Source organism: Mustela nivalis (assembly GCF_964662115.1).
Source record: "Mustela nivalis genome assembly, chromosome: 13".
NCBI lineage: Eukaryota > Metazoa > Chordata > Mammalia > Carnivora > Mustelidae > Mustela > Mustela nivalis.
In genome coordinates, this window is record NC_139032.1 from 61,597,450 (window position 1) to 61,612,913 (window position 15,464).

The 15,464-nt window shown below is 50.1% G+C and overlaps 1 protein-coding gene across 3 annotated transcripts in view; it reads right to left on the reverse strand.

Annotated features, from left to right (window-relative positions):
- Positions 1-15,464, reverse strand: part of TBC1D2 (TBC1 domain family member 2) — a 51,879-nt gene that overhangs the window by 17,854 nt on the left and 18,561 nt on the right. For 2 of the 3 annotated variants that reach the window (XM_082694932.1, XM_082694933.1), the window contains 2 exons: positions 12,839-12,972; positions 2,162-2,557 (listed from right to left, as the gene is read on the reverse strand). In XM_082694932.1, the coding sequence (XP_082551058.1) occupies positions 2,162-2,557; positions 12,839-12,922 (480 nt within the window). In that variant the 5' untranslated portion in view covers positions 12,923-12,972. Of the gene's footprint in view, positions 1-2,161; positions 2,558-9,458; positions 9,656-12,838; positions 12,973-15,464 lie in introns of all 3 variants that reach the window. The other variant, XM_082694931.1, reaches the window with a different exon arrangement.

Consider the following 15,464-nt stretch of genomic DNA (forward strand, 5'->3'; position numbering starts at 1 on the left):
TGGTAAGCAAAGGAGGAAAACACAACTGGAGAAGGGGACAGGAGGAAGAGAGTCTGCCGGTCTGTCCTCACAGGATCACAAGCCTTGGAATTCTCTTGGGGAAAATGCCGCATGGACTGACCCCTGTGCTAATGGGGAAGGCAGTGGATGGTGTGCAGGGAGACCTGGGGTCTAGCTGCAACCCTGCTGCTTGCGCTATGGGACCCTGGACCCCCTTAGGGCTCAGCTGTCCCTGCCAGAAAATGTCGAAGACTGGGTCTCTGAGTCTTCAAGAGATTCCGATATTCAAGAGGTCAATAATTCTGTTCTCAAACTGGCAGCTTCAACAAGGGGGCATCTCCTTAAAGCAGCATGCCCTCCGTCCTAGGGCAAGGGGGAGATGTGAACATTGCTCTGTCCCCAGATGGAAAGACCATGGCTTTTGGAGTTTTCTGTTTTTCTAGATCAGACACATAAAGGCTAACAAATGAGAAATTCTAGCACATGAGATTCCTTTCTGGCATAAACACTGGGCCTCTGAGGATGGCAGCAAGGCAAGTTTGGTTGACAGGAATTTCCCTCCTATCTGGGCTCACTGACATGCAAATCCAGGGGCACACTCCAGCTCCCACAGCAAGCCCCTGCTTCCAGTCGGCTCTTGGCTCTCAGGGGCACCCAACACATCTACTTCTCGGACCCCGGACCTGCTCTACGGGGTCTTCACCTGTGGATTCCAGCAGGATGGGCACAGACAGAAGACTCTTAGCAGGGCAGAGGAGGGCAGGGAAGCAATCTAATGAAAGCAATTTTCCAGTCCTGAGAGCTTTCTAATAGCCTCACTCCATCTGCATTTGAAAGGATTTTGTTTTCATTTTGAAGTCAAAAGAATCTGATTTTAAAGGGAAAAGATTCAAAGATTGGTTATGTGGTTTTTTCATGCTGAAGGAAATGGGAGGGATCTGGGTTTCATGTTATCTTCCTTCACCCCCCCTGTTTCAACTCCATGAGTAGGAACAGTGAGGTCATTTTAAAGAGAGGTGAGGGACCCTGCCCAGGTCACACAGCAGAGCCTGGATCCAAACCTAGGCCCTGGCTTCACAGCTCGGGCAGGGTACACTGTATCACACTGTTCACTGGTCCCTCAAAAGCTTCTGGAGTTTTCTTTTTTTCCTTCTTCTTCCCCTCTTCCAGCAGCAATGCTTTGGTCCTGTGGCAAGGGAGCTCCCTGGGTTATAGGTACATACATATTCATGTGTGTGGTGGGGATCTGGGCAGGACTGGCCCTGTTATACAACTGCCTTTAAGGACACTGGGGGTTCTGAGTGCCGATCCCCAGCCTCAGGCCTTCAGGTGGCTCGGCAGCTCCTGTCATCATGTCTTAGAGAGGACATTGAGGTCCACGGCAGGTATCACACCTAAAAATTAAGTTCCTGCTCCCCACGCTGTAATCGGTCTCTGTGGGAGGGCACAGCCTCCCCAAGTGAGAGCACTGCCTGGGCCAGGGGGAGGCAGGGACAGTGGTCCGAGCGGGAAGGTGCAAAGAAACTGGAAGGCAGCAGAGCAGGTGCTCATCGGAGAGCTCCAGCTCTCCAGCTCCTCTGCACACGGGCCCCTTCTCAGCCTCACTCAGCCTTCCAGCCCACAGTGGGGAGCACACAAGTGGGGAGCACACAACCCTCTCAGGGCTGGTGGGGCAGCAGATGAGATGCCAGGAGCAGAGCAGCCGTGACGGTGGCCGCTGGGCAGCAGACAGTGTCACAGAGGAGCAACGATTCCTGCCATGGTTCTGGGCAAGTCCCAGGTGGTCACAGATCACCTGGACTGCATGCTGGGGGAGGCCACCAGGTGCCCTGGGGGCTCCCAAGGGCATCAGCGTGACACTTAGCTGGCCTGGCACTCAGGAGTTCTGCCTCACCTTGTGCTCTTCCACTTCTAGAGATCATCTAGGGATACCCTCCCTTTCCAGCCCCAGAGATCACAAAAATGTCAAATTGCACTGGACCTTCTGGTTAAGACAGCGAGAAAATGGGTAGAATATTCTCACTGATATGTATTTCAGACACAAACCTTCTAGTACCAAGGGTTATCCCTGCTCTACCTAGGAAACCCTCAGGGTTGAGAGCAGTGGGCCCCCCACCCTACCCCCACCAAGGGCCCAGGGCCTGCGGGGAGGGGCCCCTACCTTCAGGTGCTCCATCTTTTCCTGCTGGCTCAGGAAGTCCCTGTTGGCCACCTCTGGGGGCACAGGCGTCTGGGAAGGGGGCTGCATGAAGTCCCGGGTGACCTGCTCCGAGAGCTTGCAGATAACCTGCTGTTTGGCCTGGTTCTTCTCCATGAGCAGCTGCACATGCCGCTGCAGCTCCTGCAGCTGCTGCTCCCGCAGGCTGGCCGTGTGTGCCAGGCTCTCCCGTTCCTGCTCCAGGGCCTCTACCTGCCTGCTCAGCTCCGCGATCTGCCGCACCTTGTGCCGCACCAGCTCCAGCCGGTCCTTGTCCTCGGCCGCAGCCAGGTATGCGCTGGACGCCCTCTTCTCCTGCTGGGCAGCCTCTAGCGCCTTGTGCAAGATCCTCACCAGCTCCTGGGGGAGGAAAGGGAAGCAGCTCGTGAACTCAAGGATGGCCTGGGAGGTGCCGGGGACTCGGCGTTTGCTACAGTCCCTGGTTCTCCTAACGGCCCTGAGCAGTGGCAAGCATCATCCGCTGGGCCGGCTCATTTTCTCCTTTCCTGCTCAGCGGAACTTTACCTGGACACAGGGCTCCCCAGCTGAAGACCCCATTTCCCAGCCAGGCCTGCAGTGAGGTGTAGCCTAGTGACTGCTCTGCCTACATGGGATAGCAGAGATTGTGTGGGTAGCTTTTGGGTCCTTCCTTTATAAACCACCACCCATGCTGCCCTTCCTCCTGGCTGGGAATCTGCAAGAGCCAGAGCAGCCCCCTTGGGCTCATGAGCAGAAGGTGTGTAAAGGACGGCGGCTGTCCTCCCAGCTCAGAACTGCCACTGAAGTTCTGGGTTCTTCCATGAAAAGGTAGGAAGGAAATAAGTAGTACTGGGAGGCTTCTTTGTCACAGCAGCTGAGCTGGAACCCTGACTGATACATATCCATTCCAGAGATGGGAAAACTGAGCCCCGCAGAGTAGAATGGAATTCAATCCCAAATCATTGCAAGCCTGTGCTCGGTCAGTCGTGAAGGCAGCCCGTGGGACACTGGCGTGGCAGCCCGTGGGACACTGGCGTGGCTCTTCTCTCCTGTGGCAGACCTCACTGATTCGTCTCAATATTCCTTCCTACTAAGCCTAGTGGAGGCCTCAGGATACTGAAGATAGCAGCAGGTAGCAGCTACTGACGGAGCTGGGAGAGCACCAGAGAAGAAACACATTTGCAGTCCTCAGGCTAAAGCACACCAGAGCCTCATGTGGTCCCCTGTGCCCAGCCCCTCAGGCCACCAAGCAATGCCTGCAGGCCGATGCGAGAAAGCAGAAGGGCTCACGAGCAACAGAGCCCCGTTCACTCCTTGGTGGGGCACGATATTCACATGGAAACTCCAGGTCTGCTTGGCTCTCCACGCCTTCAGGCCCCCAACCTCCCTGGGACTTGTTCTTTCCCAAAACAGGGATGTGGACTCACTTAAGGCCAGGATCAGAATATCAGAAGCCAGGCAGCCCAGTGGCCAGTCCCACGTGAACCTCAGACCTGGGGGACAGGGACTCTGGGCCATTGCTATGCTCCATGCCAGAGAGCATGGCTTCCCAGAAACACGTTACCTGTATCCACACCAAATGTTCAACTAAATGGATCAGCTGGGTAGGGTTCTTGCTAAGAACAATTCCATTTTGGAAGAAAACTCCAAATCATGACTTTATCTGAGAAAATAATGGCAAGATCGAAATAGCATGCATCTTCTGAAACTTGGGGACCACAGACTGGCCCTCTTCTGCTTCTCTCCCTTCCCTCCAGCCATCCAAACTTATTAAGCCCCACTCAGTGCCAGGTCCTGGGCTCAGTATGGGTGGCCCGAAGAGGGACTGGTCAGAGTTCTCACCTGCAAACACCACCAAGGCTGGTGGGAGTAAAAAAATGAACTACTATAATGGAATGATTTACTGCAAGGGGGAAGCAAATGTGTTGGTGGGGATACAGAGCAGAGAGCAATGACTTCTACCTGAGGCAGAGGGAGGGGAAGACCAGTATATTCTACAGAAAGGCAGAAGAGTTCTGTGAAGAATGAGGGCCAGAGACAGTCAAGAAGTAGGCAGGAGATGAGGGCTGATAGGCCTTTCCACATGTGCTGAGTCAGCAGCTCCAGCAAAGGCCTAACCCTAACCCTGTGTGGGGCTCTGGGCATTCTGGGGTGTGGCCAGAAGGTGGGGTGAGGAGGTGGTTGCAAACCAGACAGGAATGTTTGGAATGAATTGGCTTCTCAGGCTCTGCTGAGAGAGATCACCATTCCTGTGGCTCCAGGATAACCGAGAAGCTGAGACCATTTTCTGGTTTGGCTGAGATGTGGAGATGACCCTGGTAAGTGCCCGGGGGGGATAACGAGCCGACACCACTGTTCAGACTCGCCTGAGGCTCAGCATCGGGGGTATCTTTCCCCCAACTTTACGAGAGTCAACTCTGAAGCCCATTTTATTACATCCAGCTGCCTCCCCCCTCCTACTTCCAGCCCAGGAGACTGTCCTACCATCCCAGAATCCCTGCTGCAGCATGAGCTGGGGGAAAGGAAGCAGGGAAGGAACGGAGTCAGAGCGGGAAGCACGAGGTGAAGAGTGCGAATGGACCTGAGGTTCAGAAACCTGGTGGCTGGCAGGCCTGGGGAAACTACCTGGTCAGACGGGTCACTTGCTGTCACAGGAGGACACTGAAGCCCAAGAAGGAAGGAAGGAGACTAAAAGGAGTTTGTGGGTCTCCACAGGTGGCCGTAACAGAGGACCCCCAACTCCTAATCTAGGGTCCTCCACTTCTCCATGATGTGTAGTTAACACATTTTGCACTGAGACACTTCTTCCCATTTCTTTAAAAATAGAAATAATCCATGTTCATAGCAGCATCAGTTACAACACCCAAGAGATGGGAACAACACCCACGCCTCTGATAGTGAACTAATAAACGGAATGTAGCGTATACATATGACGGCATATTACTGAGCCTGAAAAAGGAAGGGAACCTGTTACATGCTACAACATGGATGGACTGGAGGACATCATGCCACAAAAACGCACATACACACGATACAGAAATATTAAAAACCAAAAGGGAAGGCGCTCAGGGCCTTACGATACACTATGCTGTGTTGCCAAGCACGGCCGTCACTAGCAACAGTATAGGGACTGTTCCTTGTCTGGATGCGCCCCAGTGCCCTGTCCTGCCCTCAAGAAGGGACACCTGGGGTCTTTCCAATTCCCACCTCTATAAGCAATGCTTTAGGACCTCTTCTTAGAAACAAGAGCTGATCAAGTGGTACTTCTAATATTTCTTAATCAAATCATTGTTTGGCCCATTTCAGATTTTGATAACTGGCCACAAGTTGTCATTTAAAAATATTTTTTATTGAGATATAGTTGATTATTTAAAATTTTAAAAGCCAACAAACCATCTTTTAAAAATTAATCCTTTCCTTTATTAAAAAGTCAACACTTTCCTTACTCACTAAAATTGAGGTGGATGGGCCCATGTTGCTGGGGAAAGAACCAGAATCTCAGTCCGGCACCCCAGCCACTGGCCCCTCAGAGGCTGGGCACCAGCAGTGCAGCAAGGAACACTGGCTCTGGAGTCCCTGAGGTCTTGGTTGCCATTCCAGGTCCATGAGGGTGTTTCTTGTGACAGTGTTTCAGAAAACTAAACTATGGCTTTGTCATACGTAAAATGGAGAGCATGCTCCCTACTCCTGGGACAGCCACTTCAAGTAAGAGAAAGGAAGTATGGCAAGTGCCCCTCCCCAAGTGGAAACAGTCAAGGCCTGCATCGACCCTCCCTCTATGCACTCTGAAGTCTTTGTACTCTGTACTCTGGACAAGGGGAGTGTACATTGAGGTCTCTGGCTGGGGTTCTAGGGAAGTAAGAGGCTGCACTTTGTCCCCACTGAGTTTCCTCAATAAATTACCCTCAGCAAGCTAAGTTGGCCCCAGATAGGGCCTAGGAAGAGTTCATCATTCCTAGCAGTCAACAGATGGCCAACATCACTACAAACATGGGCTTCCATCTGCCAGAGCAGGCAGCCTTCAGGCTGGGTGCAATTTTGTCAACTCTGAGAGCCTGAGTCACCCAGCCAAGCAGCCATCTGGTACAATCTTCAGGAGGCCCGAACTCCTGGGGGACCAGCATGCTGCAAGGGCCTGGGACAGATAATGGCTCCATGGGTCCTGGAGTGGTCCTATAGTTCAATATGACACCAGACATGAGTGTATTGGTATTTTCTGAAAAGCAGTTACGGTGATCATGTCTTATGCTGGGCCGTACCAGGAAAGGCGACTGAGGGTCTTAGTCCTGGCTCTTCCAGCTGTGTGACCTCAGGGCAGTCACCCACCATCTCTGAGCAACTTGAGCATGGCATGGTGAAAAAGGCAGAAACTCTAGAAGCAGACAGACTAGAGTCTGAAACTGGTCTTGGCCCCTGGGAGACCCTGGGCCTGCAGAATCTCTCAGAGCCTCAGTTTGCTCCTCAAGAAAAGGGGGCTGGTAACTGTTGTGAGGATAAGTGTTAATGCATGGAAAGCCCGAGCACAGAGCTAGGGCCACACTCAACACTAGGTATGTACGCTCTTATCTCCCCTTTCCCTCCTGAGGGCAGGGACCCTATGCACCTCTGTGCCCTCCACAGCATGCAACAGAATCTGAGATACAAATTCTTCAAGGGTCCCTAAAGCTACTGGCAATGAGCCCCTGGGTGGCTGAGCCAGGACAAGACCTCCCAGGTCCCACATCCTCCTGCAGCCTCAGGCAGAAAGAGAGCACCTTCCACTGAAGAAACACAGGAAGACATCTTGCAGATATGGGTCTAGGGAAGTCTGGGGGACTGTCCACCCAGCTGAGGAACTGGACTCGGAGGGTCTCAGATGGACAGTTAGTGCTCTCCAATCAGCATTTCTGCACCTCTGGGCCACCACTGGGTACACCAAGGTTTTGCAGGCCTCCCCTTGTCCTAGCTCTGGGCCAAGAGTTGATCATCTCTCCCTCTGCTCTTTGGTTTTGGTATCTGGGTTGGAGGTAAAAGGCCAGAGTTTGTAGGGCTGGGGCTCCCCGTGATGGATGTGGGATGACGACTTGACCTCCATCCATCACTGCTATGCCACTCGTTTCTTGGAGACCCTCACAGGTGCCCATCTGTCTTCCTAGAGCCCCTCAGAGGAATGCACCACTCTTGTTAGGCTGGAAGGAATCAACAAGGAGGGCAGGGAATGCCACAGTGACAGCCAAAGCCTGCATCTGGTGCGAGGCTGATGCGAGCCAGGCACTGGGCTTGATGAATCCAGATACAGGCCTCTCCAGTAAGGACCACTGAACCTCCAGGTGCAGAGGAGGAAGCTGAGGCTCTGAGAGGTTAAGAAACTTGCTCAGGGCTGGAACTGCAGACGGTACTGTCCACTTCAAGGCCTGTGCTCTGAGACACCCACCAGACAAAACCACCTTTGTGAGATGGGCCGGATAGCACGCACAGCACTCATCTGGTGAGTTAAGAGTGAAACCGCAAGGCTTCTTCTCCTATTGGTCCCAGACCAGGCCAAGCTTTGCTGGAAAGTGAGCTAGTTAGAAAGTCCAGATTCTGTAATGCTTGTACAACTTCCTCCTGCCATTTTCATCCCGACGGCAGGGAAGCTAGTAGCAGCCTGGGAAGCCCTTACTGATCTCCAAGAGCTTGCCTCCATTTATTAAGAATGCCACATATTCCAGGGAGGCACAGCCGTCGGGGGCAAACCTCAATGAAATCTCAGGCTCCCAGGCCTCTCTCCTTCATTGGACAACTCCTGACACCTTGGAAGCAAAGGCTAAGCCCCGGAAGGCTGCCCAGATTTCCTAGAAAGGGGAAGGTGTAATGAAAGAAGAGGCAGTGCTCACATCCAGATTGCTTTTCCTGGCCAGGTTGGGTCTGGGCCTTATATTGTACTGGTCCAGGGATCAGGATGGATCCAACTGGAGCCAGCTGGACACCCTCTGGACTCTCAGGAGCGCCAGCAGCTCCACTGCAGGATGGGAAGATAGCTGGAGAAAAAACTGGGCTGCTAAGCGGACTCAGAGGGGGCTTCCCAGGCTGTAATGCTATACGTGGGTGTCGGCATGCTTACTGCCTGCCTCTGCTGTGAAATGCAAGCCCCCAAGAGGCAGGGCCCATGTCTCTTCTCCCTGTTCCCAGCACCTAGACTACTGCGTGCACACCACAGCCCCTCGACAAAGACCTGGTGAATTCACAACTGAAGGGAGAACCTATGAATGAATGAGCTTCCTCCTTGGAGAACTCCAATCATGGGCGGCTTCATTAGGGAAGCCTCAGCTGCTTCCCCTACTACCCGCTTAAGGCAAGAAAGGCAGAGAAGGGGCAAAACTAGGTAGGGAGAGCGTTTTTCTGGACTGTCTTCTCCAAAAATGGAGCAGCAGAAAGGAGGAGAAGAAATGTACAGGAGGGAGACTATTCAGAAGTATATACACTACACCCCCCACCGCCCACCCCAGAGGCTAGAGCTAGGGAATAAAGCAGGAAGACTGAGGCCAGCCAAACCTCAACATGAGGACTTGGGCTTTCCCCTCAGAGGAAAAGAAGCCGGGGTTCTCAGTGGAGCCCATGCCTGGGGACATCATCGGGCACCACCCTCGGGATTTTCAGTAACAACTGTGCTATCTGAACTACTTTCATTGTACCCAGGGTTGCAGTCCCCCTCACCTCCTTGCCACATGCCACGTGATGGAGACTTCACAAAGTTGCCCCAGAATGCGAACATGGTGTATTCCCTGGGTTGTAGAATTTAGTGATGATTTTAACGTCTGTGTATGTATGTGATCTGCGTTCTACAATGGCCATTGTAGAATCTTCCTTGTCACTGTCCCCTGTGGGGCCTGGCTGAGCCCCAGAGCTACATAGACCTGCCTGCTTTCTCTCTCCTGTGAGAGTTCTTCAGCAATCTACAACATTAGTAGCTGCCAGTTCCTTCAGAGGCCCCTCCCAGGACCCTGCATCCAGACCCCCCTCCTCCAAATGCTGCCTTTCTTCAGTGTGGGGTCAGGCCAGGCACAGTGTTCCAGGAGTCCAAGAGCAATACAAAGGAGGTTCCGGAGACCCTGCCCTGGAAGGATTTCTGTCACCTAGGCTGAGTGTCCACATGTCCCTTAGTAGCCAAGAGCACAACATTTCCCTCCACTAGCAGTTTGGCTGGTAAGGACAGAGACTGGCCCGCACCCAGCTAGGCAAACATGGCATGTCTAGCTTGTTCAGAAACTCCAGGCCAGAGGGGTGCACTGGAGCCTGGGGCCCCACTGGGGCCAGAGCTCACCTTCTGAGACTTTAACTCCTTGGTGAGCATCAGAACCTGTTGCTCCAAGGCCAGAACCTTTTCCTGGGCAGTTCGGGTTCGTGTGAGTCCTTCGGCAAAGAGTGGAAAGGTGGTGTTCTGGAGCTTGGCTTTCTGAATGAGATTGGCGGTCAGAGAGGATTTGGGTGTAGGCTTTGGAGAATCTGCTGGATCTTTCCCTGCTCAAAAGGAGGAACACAGAGGTTATGATCAGTGGCCTCAGTGGTCAAAATGAACTTGCTGCAGAAGCACCTGGGGGGCCTGGTAAAATGCAGATTGTGGGACCCTATTCCCAGAGCTTCTCATCAATAGGTCTGGGGTGGGGGGAGGGGGCTTGACAATTTGCATTTCTAAAACGTTCCTAGGGGATGCTGCTGCGTCTGGTCCTGGATCACACTTTGAGAATGCTTGGGCTATATAAACATTATTTATACTGTACTGGCTGGGTCCTTCAGGCCGTCCTCTGACGTGTGCCTCTCACCCACTCTCGGATCCCCGCCTGTCTGGGCTATCTCACACCACACCACTGCTGTGTGCCAGGGGCCATCTCAGGCACAAGCCCTGGCAGGATGTCTTGTTTCTTATTTCAAGATACCACCTCTACCCTCTGGGCGATTTTTGAAGTACAGAGATCTGTCCATAGACAGGAGTATGGAATATCTGTATTTGGCATTCTTGCCCCCGAGATTAAGTCAAAGTTGGATTCTTATTACAAGTTAAGTTAGGGAACATATTCCCCACAGTTGACTGCCTCCAGGCTGCAGAGTCCTATTTCTTCTAGAGCCAGGGTCAGCAGCCAGAGGCCCACAGGCCAAATCCAGCCTACAACCTGCTTTTGTAAATAAAAAGTTATTGGAACATGGCCACATCCATTTATGCATTGTCTGTGCTGCTTTCACTCTACAAGGGCAGAGTTGGGTACTGGCAACAGAGACCAAATGCCGCACAATGTCTCCAACATTTAGTATCTAGCTCTTTATAGAAAACATCTGTCAACCACTGTTGAATTTCTTACTTTATTTTTTTTTTTCTTAAATCAAATCCAATATCAGAGTTACTCACCTACCCCCGACGCCTTGTCCTTCCCTGCCCCAAGCCTACACTTTAGGGATCTGCCATCAGCTTGCATCCAGGGACATTTTAAAGGCCCTTGAAAAGGACCTTTAAAAGACCTTGAAAATCTTGTCTACGTGGTACATACACACCATGCCCATTATGAGGCACCAGCAGAAGAAATTTCTCTCAGCCCTCTGAGAAAGGCTCTGTTTCTTAGAAAATATGTGTTTATTCTGTGGGCACTGGAAATAATCTAACACTTGCATTTCTTTCTCTCTTTGCCTTGGCTACTGAGAAGCTCAGAGCCACATCTGCTGCTCACTCATAGCTATTCTATAGGATCTTATCTTGGTCTTATCTAAATTTCCTAACCCAGATTACTCACTTACTTTCCCCTGATACATAGTTTAATAAGCTATCCCCAATCCTTTTGGGACTAGGGTGTTAAAAATAAGGACATGGTATGGGATCCCAGGTGAGGGGATAGGTAGGGCTTTGAGGATGAGTCGAATAATTTAGCATGTTTCTTCTAGGGTTAGCCAAACCATCTCGAATGGAGAAGAAATGAGTAAGAATCAGAACCTGCCTGGCCTTGCTGAATACAAGAATAGAATGGTTTTGTTCTAGACTTAAAAGAAATCTGGCTGCGCTGGATACAAACCCAATTGCAGAGGTCAAAGGACAGCAAGGCTTCTTTCTTTCTCTTTCATGCATGGGGTATAGAAGAGCAGAGAGGCTCCCTACAGCCCTGCTGCCCTCTGATAATACTACTCTCCACTGACTCTGAGGGCAAACAAGGTAGGGATCACGGCACCCATTTGATAGTTTGAGAAGATAAGGCCTAAGAGAGTGGTCTCCGTCAGTGCTGTAGGATTTCATGGGGCTAGCTGGGAGGGGAAGATGGTAGGAGGAGCTGAGGGGAGCCCAGTCCCCATTCCCCTGCCTCAAGTCTGCTTTGATCTGCACTGTATATTAAATTTTATTTATGGGAGTCAAGGTCATGGCTATAAAAACATAGTGTGAAAGAATCACTCTTTTAGAAAACGAGACTTTTCTAAAGCCTCAGCCTGAACTCTAGTTCCCAGTTCTGCACAAGCAGTACGGTCATGAGAGAGTCACTCCCACTTTTCTGTCCTTGGTCCTCTGATTTAGTAAATGAGAACAACAGAAGCTACCGCTCAGGTTGCTGGAAGGGTCAAAGAGGTTAAAGCAGGTGAAGCGCTTGGTACCCATAAGAGAAACTTGAAAAGATTCTGTTCGGTGACAGGAGCCAGTCCTAAAGGACCAGACACTGCAGAGTCCATCTATATGAACTACCCAGAACAGGCAAATCCGCAGAGACAGAGAGCTGAACAGCGGCTGCCTAGAGCTGGAGGGGTGCGAGGTTTCTTTTGGGGATAATAAGCATGTTCTAGAGTTGATTGTGGTGAATTGCAGACTTTAAAGGGGTGAATTGTTTGGTATGTAAATTATATTTTAATGAAACTGTTACCAAAGGGAAAAAAGTGCTTAAGGTAGCCTCAGCACAAAGGAGCGGCTACAAAGCAGTGCTGGTTCCATTAGCCCTGGTTCCCGGGATACTGAACCCCTCATGCACTGTTCACTGCGATACACGGGCACTGCTCCAAAGGGATGCTCTTTCTGGAGCCACTACTATATAGCCCAGGGGTCCTCACGGCTAGAAGACCCCACTGCCTCAGCCAGTTTTCTTCCAACTGTTTTTAGATTACAGAATGTCCTAAGGGCACCCATCCCAATTTCCTTAAAAAAAAAAAAAAGGCCAATCCCTCCCCCTGAAGGTGTGGGCCGCTCACATTCTGTGAAATAGTAAAGTGCGATGGAACAGCTGGATGGACAGCTAAAGGTCACTTGTTCTGCTTCTTCAGGCAGATCTGATTTTAATCACCCCAGGGATGCATTTTTATATCCTTTCCTTATAAATTTAAAAAAAAAAAAAAGCCAGTACGAAAGAAAAAGTGAAAGACATTTTCTTTTACTACTTCAGGAGTCATTGCTAAGAGCCATGTTTGGGAAGACGAGAAAGAATTCCTGGAGACGGATGGCGGTGAGGGTTGAACACCACCGTGAATGTGCTTCATGCCGCTTATAACTGGTTAAAGTGGTATATTTCATGTGTATTTTACCATAGTAATATTAATTTAAAAAAAAAAAAGGAGTCACTGCTGCTAGACCCATGGATACCAGGAGGAGTGACCTGGAGAATTTCATGTTCAACACAAAAGGCACTGGGGAGGATACAGAGGGCACTTGCTTGGTCTCTGACGACAGCCCAAACCTGAGCTCACCTGGGGTGCCTGGGTCGGAGGGTAAGGGCTGCTCGACCCTCTGAGGTTCCACACTCCCGGGAGGATCTTCTCCTGGAGGTCCATGGCCTATTCCTTGGGCCTGCCTGTTGCCCCGAATATTGTACACTGTGTTTCTGAAAGGAAAACGGGAGCCTGAGGCTGCCATCCTGCCCCTCCACTCTCTCCCCGCTCTCCCTGCTGCCCCTGCTAGAGCCACCTCCTTCACCACAGTCATGCCCCAAGCAGAGCGGTCGGCTGGACTCCAGGCGGCCTGGAGGTGCATCCCACCGGGGCCACTCCCCAAGCCCTCGCCCTCTCCTTTTCACTTTCTCATCATGCTTATGGCCATCCACACACGATATTGCTAATAAAAAATACAGGCTTGATTCCCCTGCCCCCAGCCACATTGCTGGAATATAAGTTCCTTTTTTTTCTTTTAAGATTTTATTTATTTACTTGACAGAGAGAGAGAGAAAATGTGCACAAGCACACACAAGCAGGTGGGATGGCAGGCAGAAGGAGAGGGAGAAGCAGGCTCTCCACTGAGCAGGGAGCCCGAAGAGGGGCTTGATCCCAGGACCTTGAGCCGAAGGCGGATGGTGGACGCTTAACTGACCGAGCTGCCCAGGCGCCCCAGAGAGTAAGTTCTAGTGAGTACAGGGATGTCTGCCCGTTTTGTTCACTCAAACACTCCAATGCCTAGCACGATGCCAGCAACACTGAGGGCACTCACGGTATATGCACTGAATGAATGCTAGACTTGCCAAATCAACTATCCTGAAACCTTCATCTGGTTTTATAACTACTTGACTAAAAAATGATCGGTACCTTCCTGCTTCTGCTGAGGAAAGCTTCAAGCCCCTCCTGGATCCTTCTCCCCTTGTTTTCTTTGCCCATTCAGATCTGTTCTCTTGGAAGCCTTCACTAATCATCTCATGGCCTCCAAGGAACTTACTGCTCTTTGTCCATGGGCTACCCTTTGACCCAGTTCTTGTCTAGGCTGAATAACGGTGTCATTTCTCCAAGAGCTGGGCACCAACCAGCCTGCATGGCTGTTGGCACCTGGCGCTGGGCGCACATGCCCGGACTGCAGGCTCTGTGCAAGCTGGGTTTTTAGGAAGGAACTAGGTGGCACCAAAGCCTGGCTGAGGTATGAGAGAAATTCATAATGAGTCAGATGAGAGGACAGTCTAACTGAGTTTATTTTCCATTTGCAAAGAGATAAAAGTAGATATACTCCAAAATTAATAATGAGGAAGAGAAGATAATTAAAGGAGTTTGCTAGGTCAGTGTTTTTCCAACTGGAGGTTGGGAACCATTGGTAGTTTGTAAAATCAGTTTAGTATCATGACTAGAACATATTTTATTATTTTAAGATTTGAGAGAGAGAGAGAGCACACAAGCAGGAGAGGCAGAGGGAGAGAGAATCTCAAGCAGATTCCGTGCAGAGCATGGAGCTCAACATGGGGCTCAATTTTAGGATTCTGAGATCACGGCTGGGGCTGAAACCAAGAGTCAGATGCTTAACTGACTGTGCCAATCAGGTGCCCTGTGACCAGCATTTAAAATATGGAATGGATGCATCAAAAAGCACAACATAACTAGGAATAAACCTAAACAAAGAGGCAAAGGATCTGTACTGTAAAAACTATAGAACACTCATGAAAGAAATTAAGGAAGACACAGAGAGATGAAAAAACATTCCATGCTCAAGGATTGGAAGAAGAAATATTATTAAGACATCCATGCTACCCAGAGCAATCTACACATTCAATGAAATCCCTACAAAATACCATCAACATTTTTCACAGAGCTGGAACAAATAATTCTAAAATTTGTATGGAACCAGAAAAGACCCCCAAATAGCCAGAGGAATGTTGAAAAAGAAAACTAAAGCTGGTGGCATCACAATTCCAGACTTCAAGCTCTATTACAAAGCTGTCATCATCAAGACGGTATGGTACTGGCACAATCCATAGATCAATGGAACAGAATAGAGAGCCCAGAAACGGACCCTCAACTCTATGGTCAACTAATTTTCAATGAAGTGGGACAGAACATCCAATGGAAAAAAGACAGTCTCTTCAACAAATGGTGCTGGGAAGACTGGACAGCCACATGCAGAAGAATGAAACTGGACCATTCTGTTACACCACACACAAAAATAGACTCAAAATGGAATAAAGACCTTAGTGTAAGACAGGATTCCATCAAAATTCTTAAGAACACAGGCAGCAACCTCTGTGACCTTGGCCACAGAAACGTCTTGCTAGACATGTCTCCAAAGGCAAGGGAAAGAAAAGCAAAAATTAACTATTGGGACATCATCAAGATAAGAAGTTTCTGCACAACAAAGGAAACAGTCAGTAAAACTAAAAGATAACCTACAGAATGAGAGAAGATATTTATCAGATAAGGGCTAGTATTCAAGATCTATAAATAACTTATCAAACTCAACATCCCAAACACAAACAATCCAGGCAAGAAATGGGCAGAAGACATGAACAGACACTTGTCCCAAGAAGACATACAAATGGTGAACAGACACAGGAAAAAATGCTCCACATCACTTGGCATCAGGGAAATACAAATCAAAACCACAATGAAATACCACCTCACAGCAGTC